This window comes from Scyliorhinus canicula, chromosome 18 (genome assembly GCF_902713615.1).
Source record: "Scyliorhinus canicula chromosome 18, sScyCan1.1, whole genome shotgun sequence".
NCBI classification, from domain to species: domain Eukaryota; kingdom Metazoa; phylum Chordata; class Chondrichthyes; order Carcharhiniformes; family Scyliorhinidae; genus Scyliorhinus; species Scyliorhinus canicula.
The window spans coordinates 109,678,515-109,693,262 of NC_052163.1; the positions used below are offsets into that span (position 1 = coordinate 109,678,515).

The 14,748-nt window shown below is 49.4% G+C and overlaps 1 protein-coding gene across 2 annotated transcripts in view; it reads right to left on the minus strand.

Moving 5' to 3' along the window:
• Nucleotides 1-14,748, minus strand: part of LOC119953077 (microtubule-associated serine/threonine-protein kinase 3-like) — a 119,461-nt gene that overhangs the window by 51,142 nt on the left and 53,571 nt on the right. For both annotated transcript variants that reach the window (XM_038776900.1, XM_038776899.1), the window contains 4 exons: nt 14,344-14,501; nt 10,963-11,038; nt 6,372-6,581; nt 1,263-1,364 (listed from right to left, as the gene is read on the minus strand). In XM_038776900.1, the coding sequence (XP_038632828.1) occupies nt 1,263-1,364; nt 6,372-6,581; nt 10,963-11,038; nt 14,344-14,501 (546 nt within the window). The remainder of the gene's footprint in view (nt 1-1,262; nt 1,365-6,371; nt 6,582-10,962; nt 11,039-14,343; nt 14,502-14,748) is intronic.

Below are 14,748 nucleotides of genomic sequence, written 5' to 3' on the forward strand. Positions count from 1 at the left end.
TCACTGTGTAACTGTACAGAGTCACTGTTTATTCAGGGTAAGGATCACTCACTGTGTAACTGTACAGTCACTGTTTATTCAAGGTAAGGGTCACTCACTATGTAACCGTACAGAGACACTGTTTATTCAGGGTAAGGGTCACTCACTGTGTAACCGTACAGTCACTGTTTATCCAGGGTGAGGATCACTCACTGTAACTGTACAGAGTCACTGTTTATTCAGGGTAAGGATCAGTCACTGTGTAACTGTACAGAGTCACTGTTTATTCAGGGTAAGGGTCACTCACTGTGTAACTGTACAGAGTCACTGCTTATTCAGGGTAAGGATCACTCACTGTGTAACTGTACAGAGTCACTGTTTATTCAGGGTAAGGGTCACTCACTGTGTAACTGTACAGAGTCACTGCTTATTCAGGGTAAGGATCACTCACTGTAACTGTACAGAGTCACTGTTTATTCAGGGTAAGGGTCACTCACTGTGTAACTGTACAGAGTCACTGCTTATTCAGGGTAAGGATCACTCACTGTAACTGTACAGAGTCACTGTTTATTCAGAGTAAGGATCACTCACTGTGTAACTGTACAGAGTCACTGTTTATTCAGGGTGAGCATCACTCACTGTGTAACGGTACAGAGTCACTGTTTATTCAGGGTGAGGATCACTCACTGTGTAACTGTACAGAGTCACTGTTTATTCAGTAAGAAGTCTTACAACACCAGGTTAAAGTCCAACAGGTTTGTTTCAAACACGAGCTTTCGGAGCACGGCTCCTTCTTCAGGTGACTCACCTGAAGAAGGAGCCGTGCTCCGAAAGCTCGTGTTTGAAACAAACCTGGTGGACTTTAACCTGGTGTTGTAAGACTTCTTACTGTGCTCACCCCAGTCCAACGCCGGCATCTCCACATCACTGTTTATTCAGGGTGAGGATCACTCACTGTGTAACTGTACAGAGTCACTGTTTATTCAGGGTGATGATCACTCACTGTGTAACTGTACAGAGTCACTGTTTATTCAGGGTAAGGATCACTCACTGTGTAACTGTACAGAGTCACTGTTTATTCAGGGTGAGGGTCACTCACTGTGTAACTGTATAGAGTCACTGTTTATTCAGGGTAAGGGTCACTCACTGTGTAACTGTACAGAGTCACTGCTTATTCAGGGTAAGGATCACTCTCTGTGTAACTGTACAGAGTCACTGTTTATTCAGGGTAAGTGTTGTTCAATTTTGTTTTGTAATCAACGTGATGCAGGTTTGAAGCTCACCAAACATTCCAGGAGTCGAGCCGGCCTGGCGATGACCATCAGCAGCTTCTTCACTAACTGGGTAATAAACATCACCTCATCACTGGCTGCACGTTCATAGGCCTGGGAGAAAGTTCCAGAAAGATCGTAAATGTCAGAGAGGTTCAGTCAGACCCTCACACCTCACATAGTTATACAGACTGTAGCTGGGGTTGGAGAGGGAGCCGGTGCAGTTCGGGGCTTGAGTTTCAGGGACCATTTAGGAGTTCAGGATGGTGAGGGGCGTGTGTTGGGTTTATAGGGTAATTATGTGGGTGTGGAGTGGGGTGTTTAGGGGGTAAGGGGTGAATGATGGGAGTTCAGGGTGATATGTGGGTGTGGGGTGGGGTGTTTAGGGATTAAGGGGTGAATGATGGGGGTTCAGGGTGATATGTGGGTGTGGGGTGGGGTATTTAGGGAGTAAGGAGTGAGTGATCGGGGTTCAGGGTGATATGTGGGTGTGGAGTGGGGTGTTTAGGGAGTAAGGGGTGAGTGATGGGGGTACAGGGTGATATGTGGGTGTGGGGTGGGGTGTTTAGGGGGTAAGGGGTGAGTGATGGGGGTTCAGGGTGATATGTGGGTGTGGGGTGGGGTGTTTAGGGAGTAAGGGGTGAATGATGGGGGTTCAGGGTGATATGTGGGTGTGGAGTGGGGTGTTTAGGGAGTAAGGGGTGAGTGATGGGGGTTCAGGATGATATGTGGGTGTGGAGTGGGGTGTTTAGGGAGTAGGGGGTGAGTGATGGGGGTACAGGGTGATATGTGGGTGTGGAGTGGGGTGTTTAGGGGGTAAGCGGTGAGTGTTGGGGGTTCAGGGAAGAGAGTAGAGGGTTCAGAATTCACTGGGCACAGTTCTTTCGAGGGTTTATGGGAGTTGAGGAAGGGAGGGGTGCGAAGGGGCTGAGGGGTTTGGGGTGCTCTATGGGGAATTTGGGGTGTTAAGGGTGTGGTACCTCAAGGGTAGGGTGTGGGTTTAGGGCGTGTGGGGTTTGGGGGGTATTTCAGGGGCTTGGAGGGTGAGGAGTGGGCTGATGAATGAGGGAATACTTGGGGATATGGAGGAGTAGTGAATTTTCAGTAGGGTGATGGGGCAGTGATGTATAGAATGGACCTGCTGAAGTCTCTCCAGCCTCAGACTGGCCCCCTCGGAGGCAAGAACTCTACCTGGGCTTTTATCGTGCACCATCAGCCCAATCCAACTACAACTGCAACATGTGGTGGGATCCTGGGGAGGTTGGGGGCTTACTGCATAGGGTTGGTTGTAGTGGGCTGCGGGTTTGGGGTTTGGTATGGGGGGCTGGGTGGGTAGGGTGGAGGCTACATGGGGGTGGGGAGTTCACTGGCAGTGTCTGTGCCCCTGCAGGTTGAATATTGTGCCTCGGGTCTCTCCCTGAAGCACCCCAATCTCAAAATCCTTTCATTCTGTCATCTCACCGACCCTCTTACATTCCCATTATAAACCATTGACTGCTCTTCTCTCCTCCTGTTCCTCCCCAATGTAAAGCCTGTTCGGTGGAGGTGAGGGGTAAACTCAGTCACTATAGGACAGGCTACCATCGATGGATAAGAAACCTTCAGAGACAATGCTCCACGTCACCATGACTTGACACTTGGAAAAATAATTATTCTTAATAAATACAACCAACTCAAATTTGTCAAAAGCCCCTGTGCTCACTGGCCCCTCACCCCCTCTGCTGACTGAGCTCTCACCCCTGTGCTCACTGGCCCATCACCCCCTGTGCTCACTGACCCGTCACCCTTGTCTCACTGAACCCTCACCGCTGTGCTCACTGACCCCTCACCCCTGTGCTCACTGACCCATCACCCTCTCTGCTCACTGACCCCTCACTCCTGTGCTCACAGACCCTTCACCCCTGTGCTCACTGACCTATCACTCCTGTGCTCACTGACCCCTCACCCGTGATCACTGACCCCTCACCCCTGTGCTCACTGACCTATCACCCCTGTGCTCGCTGACCCCTCACCCTCTGCTGACTGACCCCTCACCCCGTGCTCACTGACCCCAAACCCCTGTGCACACTGACCCATCACCCCTGTGCCCACTGACCCCTCACCCCCTGTGCTCTTTGACCCCTCACCCCCTGTGCTCACTGACCCCTCACCCTATGTGCTCACTGACCCCTCACCCACTGTGCTCACTGATCCCTCACCCCTATGCTCACTGACCCCTCACCACTGTGCTCACTGATCCCTCACCCGTGCTCACTGACCCCTCACCCCTGTGCTCACTGACCCATCACCCACTGTGCTCACTGACCCCTCACCCCTGTGCTCACTGACCCATCACCCCCTGTGCTCATTGACCCCTCACCCCTGTGCTCACTGACCCCTCACCCCTGTGCGCATTGACCCCTCACCCCTGTGCTCACTGACCCCTCACCCGTGCTCACTGACCCCTCACCCCTGTGCTCACTGACCCCTCACCCCTGTGCTCACTGACCCCTCACCCCTGTGCTCACTGACCCCTCACCCCTGTGCTCACTGACCCCTCACCCCTGTGCTCTGCTCACTGACCAATCACCCCCTGTGCTCACTGACCCCTCGCCCCTGTGCTCACTGACCCCTCACCCCTATGCTCACTGACCCCTCACCCCTGTGCTGACTGACCTACATGGACTCCAAGTCCGGCAACACGTGAATTTTAAAAATTCTCACTTGTTTTCAAATCCCCCAATGAGATCGCTCCTTCCCTATCTCTGTAATCTCCTCCAACCTCAAAAGCCTCGAGGTCCTTGTTCTCTAATTCTGGCTTTTAGGCATCCCGATTTTAGTTACTGCTGTGCCTTCAGTTACCAAGGACCTGAACTCTGGAATCCCTTCCCTAAAGTTCTCTGTTTGCTACCTTCCTCTCCTGTAAGATACCCCTCAAAACCTATTTGACCAATTCTTCTATCTCCTTGAATCGTGTTGAAAAGAGAGACATCATACAGAAACTTTTCATTTCGTACTCTTCAGGACAGATGCAAAAATACCAAATTTCAAACACTTACCACAATTTATACTACTGGGGAAAAGAGTACTGACAGGCTGGCAGGTGGATCTGATTGGCCGAGGCACTGCATGGAGCAACCAACCGGAAACTATTGGTTCTCCAAGTTCGCGGGTAATTCAATGAAGGTGCATGGCTTGAACATTCTCCTTTTGTTTGCAGAGTATAGGACCCTGTGTATGAATGCATGTCACCTCCAACAGTCTGCCTGCTGTACAATTTTAGTGACGCTGTGTGTGAATCTCAGTCTTGGCTCAATGCCAGGTACATAGGCTGTAGTTCCAATGATTGACTGATCGAAGCAAACAAGATATTTCTTCATTTATTCATAATAAGCAGAGCACAGACTACTCTAGCCCAGCCTGCACTGGCAACCCCCCCCCCCCCCCCCCACCCCCCAACAGCCCCTCCAAATGTTCTTTTCTTCATTTATGTGATGTGGGCATCCCTGGCTACACCAGCATTTATTTCTCATCGCTAATTACCCTTGAGAAGGTGGTGGTGAGCTGCCTTCCTGAACCGCTGCAGTCCATGTGGTGTAAGTACACCCAGAGTGCTGTTAGGGAGCGAGTTCCAGGATTTTCACCCGGTGACAGTGAAGGAACAGCCGATATAGTTCCAAGTCAGGATGATTAGATGATGATTACTGTTAGATATGATTCTGTGATTGAGCAGCACTTTCTGAATAATCCTGAGTGCGCCAACACGTCTTAGGCAGTCCCTCGGAGTAGACAGTAAAACTGAGTTCCCAGGTAACTGAGGAGTCCAATGCATGATCTACGGTCTCTGTCACAGGTGGGGCAGGTGGTGGTTGGAGGAGCGTGTGGGTGGGTTGCGATGCGCACCTTTCGCTGTTGATGCTTGGCATCAGCTTGCTCTCGGTGGTGATACCCGTGGTGTTCGGCTCTTTCCCAGATGCTTTTCCTCCACTTCGGCCAGGTTGGGTTCGGGATTCCCAGCTATCAGTGGGGCTGCTGCACTTTTTCCAGGAGGCTTTGAGGATGTTCTTGAGGTGCTTCCTTGCTGTGTCAACATTCTGGATAAGGTGCTTGATTCGGGAGCCTCACGCCAGGCATGCGGACAATGTGGCCCGCCCAGCGGAGCTGATCAAGCGTGGCCGATGCTGGGGAGTTGGCCTGAGCAAGAATACAGGCGTTGGTGCGCCAATCCTGCCAATGTTTAGCAGGATCTTGTGGAGGCAGTGCTGGGGGCATTTCTCCAGGATTTCGAGGTGCCTGCAGTACATAGCCCCCATCTCTCAACCATTAAGGAGGCAGCTATCACTACTGTTCTGTGAACTATCAGCCTTGTGCTGGGTCTGAGCTCCTGATCTTCAAATACTCTCTTCCCCAGGTGACCAAAGGCTGTGCTGGCACACTTGTTGTTCCTTAGTTGCCGGGATTGTAACATTGTTCATTTATGCTTCCTAGAAGTGACATAAATTCATGCACAGAAACTCACAAACAAAAGGAATATGTTCAATCCTTGCATCTTTTTTTAAATTGCCCAGAAGCAAATGGAGCCTATCGTTCTCTCCTGCTTTCCCCATGGTCATGCCTTAGCCAATCAGAGTTGATTTGCCAACCAGTCAGCATCCTTTCGTCCTGTAGAATAAATTGTTGTGATTGTTTGAAATCTTGTTCTGATAAGTGCAAGATGGAAAGCTTCGACAACAGATTCTCACTTTTAGGTTTGGGCTTGGTTGTGTAGGGTAGGATTGAACTGGTCTGGATTGGGTTGGGTTGAGCTGGATTGGACTGGACTGGGTTGAATTGGACTGTGCGGGACAGGATTGAGCTGGACAGGGCTGGATTGGGCTGGATTAGGCTGGATTGAGCTGGACTGGGTTGAGCTGGATTGGACTGGACTGGGTTGAATTGGACTGTGCTGGACTGGATTGAGCTGGACAGGGCTGGATTGAGCTAGAGTGGGCTGGATTGGGTTGGGCTTAGCTGGACTCGCCTGGACTGGGTTGAGCTGAATTGAGTTTGACTGGATTGAGCTGGACTGGACCAGGCTGGGCAAGGCTGGGCTGGATTGGGCTGGATTGAGTTGGATTGAGCTAGACTGGGTTGGGGACTCACATCCTGCAGCAACTTCTCCAAATTTTCCTGTAGCTCAAGGAAGTAGCGGGAGGTGATGAGGGCTCCATGTGACTTCTCCAGACAGTCTCGCGCCAGTTCGATGATCTGATGGTGGATGAACCCGAGCAGTCCATCAGCAAGTGGCAAAACGCTTTCGGGCGAGTAGCTGCTGATAATGTCCTGAAGTCGTTCCTCCATCTGAGCTGTGGCCTAGCATCAAGGGAAGAAAAAACAATCCAGTTAACAGGACAGTAAATGGGTAAAAGGTTACACAGAAAACACATCCCAGCAGAGATTGGAAAGGGCAACTTCAAACTCAACAGGACATTGACGCGTCCGGAATATCCCACTCATTGGTACCAATGACATGGATAGAAAGAGAGATGAGATGCAAGCAGATTTCAAGGAAGATACAGAGATATGTGAGATCTATAATGTGGTGATATTGAGTGTGGGTGGGGTTATCTAAGTATTTGAACAATATTAGAGGAAAGGAAATGAAGGGGAGGAATTTATGAAATGTGTACAGGAGAATCTCTTTGAAGTTTATGTTCTCAATCCAACTGGAAAGGAGTTATTCCTGGATCTGGCACTGGGGCATAAGCTGGTCCAAGTGGACATGGTGGCTGAGAAGGTATGTTTAGGGAAGAGTGATCATCAAATCGTAAAGTTGGATTAATAACGGAGAAGAGCAAAGAACAATTCGAAAGTAGAACTTCCAAGTTTGAAGACTTCAATGAGATGAGCAGGGAAATACCAAGGATAAAATGGAAGCAAAGACTGACAGGACGAACCAACAGGACAATAGACAATCTTTAAAAATATGTTCCAGGAACAGACGTGATGCATTTCTGAAGGACAAAAGGTAAAGAAACCAAACTCAGGGCTCCTTGGATGATGCTGTTAGCTGAATTCTTCAACAGACCACCAGGCCAAACACAAAAGGGAAGCGAAGAGAAAAATAAGACTGACAAAGCGAGAGCATGAGAATAAAATGACAGTTTTAGAAGTCATAGAATTTACAGTGCAGAAGGAGGCAATTCGGCCCATTGAGTTTACACCGGCCCCTGAAAGAGCACCCTATCTAAGCCCACACCTCCACCACATCCCTGCAACCCAACCTAACTTTTGGACACCAAGGGGCAATTTAGCATGACCAATCGACCTAACCTGCACATCTTTGAACTTTGGGAAGACCCCGGAGCACCCGGAGGAAACCCACACAGACACGGGGAGAGCGTGCAGACGCTGCACAGATAGTGACCAAATCCGGGAATCAAACCCGGGCCTGGGCGCTGTGAAGCAACAGTGCTAACCACTGACCCAAGCCGGGAATCATACCTGGGCCTTGGGCGCTGTGAAGCGACAGTGCTAACCACTGTGCTACCGTGCTGTCTCTGTCCTAACAAACCCAACTAGGTGACTAGTGTCCCTATCGTCCTTACCCAGTTTAGACCTACATGTGACTCCAGTCCCACACCAACACAGCTGGTGCGTAAATATCCTCTGAAAAGGCCACACAACTGTATAAAACCCAAGCATTAAAGGAAATCCCAAACTATTCTGTGGTGTGTTACAGTTTACTAAGGGAGTCTGAGTTGCTTTGGTAACATGCACTTTCACTTTCATGTTGCAGTCCTGAAGCTATGGATAGTGATGGCAGAGGCTCCAATTTTCCCTCCACCACACGACTGACCAGGAATTTCTCACTCTCACCGCTTGGCATTGGCGGGTATTTGGAAGGATTTGCAAATAGATACTCAAACTGTTTGGCCATGTTATGAACACACCTTCCATGGCCATCAAGTCCTGGGTGGGACTCAATCCTAGAGCTTCCAGCTCAGAGATAGGAACACTACCCACTGCACCACAAGATCTCTGACATTCTTCTACTGACATGCAAATGAAAATTAGATGGTATTAGGGAGAAAGAGAGTAATAGATGCTGAGAAATGCAGGGAAACCAGAATATGAGCAGTGTGTATCGGTGTTTACTAAGGAATAAGATCACACAAATTAGGAGCAGATGGAGGCCATTCAGCCCCTCGAGCCTGCTCTTCCATTGAATAAGACCATGCTCTGATTGTGACCTTAATTCCACTTTTCTCTATGAAATAGAAGGCTGAGGGATGGGCTAATAGAGATAGTTAAGATTATGAATGGTTTTGATAGAGTGGATATGGAGAGTTTCTTTTCTTTGTGGAGTAGAGCAGAACTAGAGGCCATCAATATCAGGTAGTCACCCAGGAACCCAATAGAAACATCTTTATCTAGAGAGTGGTAAGAGTATGGAACTCACTGCCATAGGAGTGAGAGGTATATTGAAGTGAATAGTATGGACACATTTAAGGGGAAGCTGGACAAGGTGGAGGAGGGAATAGAGAGTTGGGATGATAGCTTTAGACGAGAAAAAATGGGAGGAGGTTCAAGTGAAGCATAAACGCCAGCATGGACTGGTTGGGTTGAATGGCCTGTATGCGTGCCATTTATCTCCGGTATTCATATGTAATAATGGGGAAGAAAGCTGTAGACTACAGGAAAATATACATGGACTCGTTGAATGGACAAATAGTATTCAATCTAGAGAAATGTGAGGTAATGCATTTGAGGAGGGCTAACAATGCAAGGGAATACTAAGGATGTGTTGAGGAACCAAGGGACCTTAGAGTGCATTTTAACAGATCCCTGAAGGTAACTGAGCAGTAGGATGAGATGGTTAAGAAAGCATATCGAATCCATTCCTTTATTTGTCAGGATTAGAATACAACAGCTGGGAGATTATGCGAGAACTATATAAATGCTAATTAGATCACAGCTAGATTACTGCATATAGTTCTGGGCAGTGCATCAGAGTGTCATGTGAGAGTGCCTTTAAGAAATGGATGTTTGAGCAATGTACCTTTAAGAAATGCCGTAATGACAGAGTATGGGTGGAGCTGGGCTTTTAGCTCAGCCATTTTGAAGTTTCTAGTTTCAGTTTGAGAGAGCAGCTGAAAAGTGCCTGGCTGGTTTGCTGAGAGCTGCAGGAAGGCTGGTCTGGTGATTTCTGCAAATCCAAAGACTATAAATGTATTGAATGTAACCAGTTGTGCTCCTATTTTGAAGGGTTGAAGTCTTTTGGAGGTTTAAAAGAACAGTTTGCAGGATTGGGTAGTGTTGTATTATTTTTGGGGATTATCTTTGAAGTAAGGGGTGTTAAGAGATCCAATGTTTATTTTAAAAGGTTAAGTTGGGTTTATGGAATAAACATTGTTTTGTTTTAAAAACCAGGGCCGGGATTCTCCCCTACCCGGTGGGGCGGGGGGTCCCGGTGTGATGGAGTGGTGTGAACCACTCCGGCGTCGAGCCGCCACAAAGGTGCGGAGACGGGCTAAGCCCTAACATTGAGGGACTAGGCCCGCGCCGGAGTTGGCGCTCCGCCGGCTGGCGTGGAAGGCCTTTGGCGCCACGCCAGCTGGGGGCGAAGGGACTTCGCCGGCCAGCGGAAGTCCACGCATGCGCCAGAGCGTCAGCGGCTGCTGACGTCATCCCTGCTCATGTGCAGGGGAGGGGGTCACTTCCGCCTCCGCCATGGTGAAGACCATGGCGAAGGCAGAAGGAAAAGGGTGCCCCCACGGCACAGGCCAGCCCGCCGATCGGTGGGCCCTGATCGCGGGCCAGGCCACCACGGGGGCACCTCCCGGGGCCAGATCGCCCGCGCCCCCCACAGGACCCCGGAGCCCGCCTGCTCCCACCGGTAAGGTAGGTGGTTTGATCCACGCCGGCAGGAGAAGCATGACAGCGGCGAGACTTCGGCCAATCGCGGGCCGGAGAATCGCCGGGGGGGGGGGGGGGGGGCACGCCGAATGGCGCAGAGCGATTCCCGCCCCCGCCGAATCTCCGGTGCCGGGATTGACGCCAGCCTCCGGCGATTCTCCGACCCAGCGGGGGGTCGGAGAATCCCGCCCCACGTGTCCATAATTGTAATACCACACCTAGGGAACAAGCCGTGTGCTTCAAGAGGAGATTTGCGAGGATATTTCCTGGATTGGAGAACTTTAGCTCCGAGGAAAGATTAGAAAGACTGCAATTGTTTCTTCGGAACCGAAGAGTCTGTGGGAGATTTAACTGAGGTGTGCAACGTTATGAGGAACCTAGATGAAGTGGACAGGAAGAATCTATCTCTATGAGCAGAGAGGTCAATAACCAGGGTGCATGTATTTAAATGAATTGCCAGAAGGCTCAGAAGAGAACTGTTTCACCCACAGGGCGAGAGGGTTCTGCAGTTCGCTACCTGAAGGAGCACCACAATTAAAAATGATTGTGCATCTGAAGTGACCGAACCTGTAGAGCAACCAAGAGGCAGGAAGTGGGATCAGGCTGGGCTTCTCTACTTTGGACATTACAGACAAAATGGGCAGAATGGCCTCCTTCTATGCCATATCCATGCCTCCCTGTTTAACCCACCACCTTCTGGTTCAAATTCAGGCATGCTACCCAGAGACAAAACTGATACCATGCAGTATTCAACGTCAAGCCTGCAATGTGACAGTGCGATGTTAGTATAACTTGACAGTGCAACATTAGATGTTTTATCACTTTGATATCTTACCTTAGGAAACCTCTCTCGGTAAACATGATTCATCATCACAATCTCATTATCAAAGGAGGCAGAAGATCGCCCAGGGCTGCAAGGAAATAGGAATCTTGAAACATTATTGATGTTAGAGACAGTTTTGCTGTTATCAGAGTCGGGATAATGTAGAAATGAATACACACCCAAAAGCAAGGGGGGGGGGGGGGGGGGTGGAGAAGGCACAAGTTGGAGAGCCCATTGCCCCAACTCCCCATTAAGTCAGGGGTATGAAACCTTGAGGTCACCTTTGTATGCCTTGAGCAACTGAGGCAATACTTAAGGGCCTCTTCCCACGACTGCTAGTAGAAAGGCTGACGGCCTATCTTTCAGGGGGGTGTTCATGTGCCCTGTGCCTATCAGGAGGCACTGTCAGCAGCAAGGGCTTCCCCAGAGCAATAGCCGCCCCCCCCCCCCACCCGATTTAAAACTGAGTATGGGTGGAAATCAGGAATAGCAAGAGTCAGAACACAGCTGGGAGTAGATTATAAGCCCCTTAACAGTGGTTGTACCACTCAGATTATTGGAGCCTGTAATAAATGAAATGCTATAATTGTGGGGGACTGTAACCTTCATATAGATTGGGACAATCAAATTGGCAAGAATTGGCTACAAGATGAGTTTATAGAATGTTTACATGATATCTTAGATCTAGTATACTGTAATGAAGCAAGATTATTTAGGAGTTTAATTGTAAATGATCCACTTGGAAATAGTGATCATAATACTTTTCAATTCCAAGTTACGTTTGAAAGTGACATATTCCAATCACAAACAAACATTTTAATCTTAAACAGGGCCAGTTACATAGTATAAGGGTCGTTCCTATTGATCCCCATATTTCCCCTTTCTTTATTTTTGGTGTTATTTTTGATCCATGCTGAATGATCATGTATCTTTAAGTCAAGCAGCAGCGAGAATGAGGAATTCAAGAAGTTGCAAAATAGTGTATGGTGCTGCTAGCTTTGAACAGCAAGATCCAGACTTTGTGGCACCTGAGAGCTGGGGTGGGACTCGGTTCGATTGGTTGGCTGGTGGCCAATGAATTCGTCAAAAGACCCTATTCCGCCTGGTAACAGGTGGTAATTGGATCCTGCCTGAGTGGCACGATTCTCTCTTTCTCTCTCATAGCCAAGCTGTTTCAGTGCAGCTACAACACTGGCACTTACCCAGCAATGTGGGCAATTGCCCAGCTATGTCCTGTACACTAAAAACAGGACAAATCCAACCTAGCCGATTGCCGCTCCATCAGTCTACTCTCGATCACCAGCAAAAGCAATGGAAGGTGTCGCCATTAGTGCTATCAAGTGCCACTTACTCAGCAATAATCTGCTCATTGTGGCTCAGTTTGGGATCCACCAGTCTCTGAACTCATTACAACCTTGGTCCAAACATGGACAAGAGCTGGACTCAGGAGGTGAGGTGAGAGTAACTTCCCTTGGCATTTGATTGAATGTGGCATCAAGGAGTCCTAGTAAAACTGGAGTAAATGGGAATCAGAGAGAAAGGAGACTAGTGGATTTTCACACTACTTCATTGCAGTGTTAATGTAAGCCCGTTTGTGACAATAATAAAGATTATTATTATAAGCTCTTCACTAGTTGGAATCATATCTGGCACAAAGGATGATAGTAATTGGAGGTCAATCAACTCAGCTCCAGGACATCACCACAGGGGCTTCTCGGGGGAGTGTCCTTGGCCCAATCATCTCCAGTGGCTTCATCAAGACCCTACCTTCCATCATAAGGTCAGAAGTGGGGATTTTCGCTGATGACTGCACAAGTGAATCTGTGGAATTCGCTACCTCAGAGTCTGGTGGATGCAGGGCCAGGAAGTAAATTTAAGGAGGGGTGTGACAGATTTTTAATTGGTAATGGGTTGAAGGGTTATGGAGAACGGGCAAGACGGTGGAGTTGAGGCCAGGATGGGATCAGTAATGATCACATTGAAGGTGTTTAGGCTCAGGAGGCTAAATTGCCGACTCCCGCTCCTGAGGCTTGTTTTTTAGGGAGAAGATGCTCTGGCTGCTTTCACAATCCAGCTCATGGTCTGTAGCATTGTAAGTAACAGAGAGGAACATATCAGCCACGGTAGAATGGCGGAGCAGACTCAATGGGCCAAATGGCCTAATTCTGCTCCTATATCTTATGAACTTATGAACCATGTTCAGCACCATTTGCAACTCCTCAGATACTGAAGAAATCCGTGTCTATATACGGTAATATTAGGGCTTGGGCTGACAAGTCACAAATAACATTTGCACCACCATCTTCTCAGGACAGTTAAGGACGGGCAATAAATGCTGCCCTAGCCAGGGATGCTCACATCTCGCGAAATAATAAATATCTGATACAAATCATGTCTGCTCCCCATGGGCTTGGGGAGATAGTGTAACCAGTAAAATCTTCACTGAGCTGAAAAACATCAGTTCACTATATCCACAGGATTCTCGGTGGTTTAACATTGATGATGCAGGTCCTTTCATTAATGTAGTCTACACTGCTCTATTTACTGCAAAGTAATCATGGGCTGGATTCTCCCGTACCCGGCGGGGTGGGGGGTCCCGGCGGGACGGAGTGGCATGAACCATTCCGGCATCGGGCCGCCCCAAGCCGCACCTTCAGGGGCTAGGCCCACCCCGGAGTGGTTGGCACCCTGCCGGCCGGCGGGATAGGGGCTTGGTGCCACGCCAACCAGCGCCGAAGGGCCTCCGCCGGAGGGCGCATGCGCGGGAGAGTTCATCTCCGCATCGGCCATCGCGGAGGACCATAGCGGCCGATGCGGAGAAATAGAGTGCCCCCACGGCACAGGTCCACCCGTGGATCGGTGGGCCCCGATCGCAGGCCAGGCCGCCGTGGGGGCACCTCTTGGGGCCAGATCCCCCTGTGACCCCCCAGGAACCCCGGAGCCAGCCCACGCCACCAGGTCCGGTTTTTCGGGGTGCGGGAGAATTGGGAGGATGGCGGGGGCGGGATTCACGCCGACCCCCGGCGATTCTCCCACCCGCAGGGGGGGTCAGAGAATCCCGCCCCATATTCTGGTTATACAGCAGACTTCATTAAACCTAATCCCAATAAAGAATAGAATAGATAGTGGGGTGACTTCCCATTTTGTGTCATGGATTCATGCAGCACAGAAAGAGGCCCTTTGGTCCATCATGTCTGTGCCGGCCAGCAAGCACTCATGTATTTTAATCCCATTCTGCAGCACGTGGTCAGTGACCTTGCCTGCTATGGCGTTTCAAGTGCCCATTCTCTGCAAGTTGAGTGGTGGTTTTGGAGTCCAGAGCTGCTGATTTATTTGTCCTGGGCTCATTATTTCCCGACGCAACGCAATGTGTCTTCTTGCTGGCCTTCCTACCTTAGACTCCTAGATCGAGGCCTAATGGTGGGTGAATGGCGTCCCTCCTCATCGGCAATACTGTCCGAACTGCGAAAGTGTTTGGAGAGGAAGCGAAGCTCCTCGGCTGTCGGCTGGAATGGCAACTGATGTAAATGCTCCTGAGAGGAGGAGGACGACTGGAAAATATCATCAAAATAGGAAGAAAAATGGTTAAAATTCACCGAATGAGAGATTAATAGGCCTGGACACCAGAGTTAATCACAAGTATGTCAGTTATGAGGGACTCACGGAGAGATTTCTCTTCTCCGTTCCACACATTCCCCCCTGCCTTCACCACTCAAGCTGGCTTTTGGCCGAATTCGCCCACCCTTAATAATAATAATCACTTATTGTCACAAGTAGGCTTCAATGAAGTTACTGTGA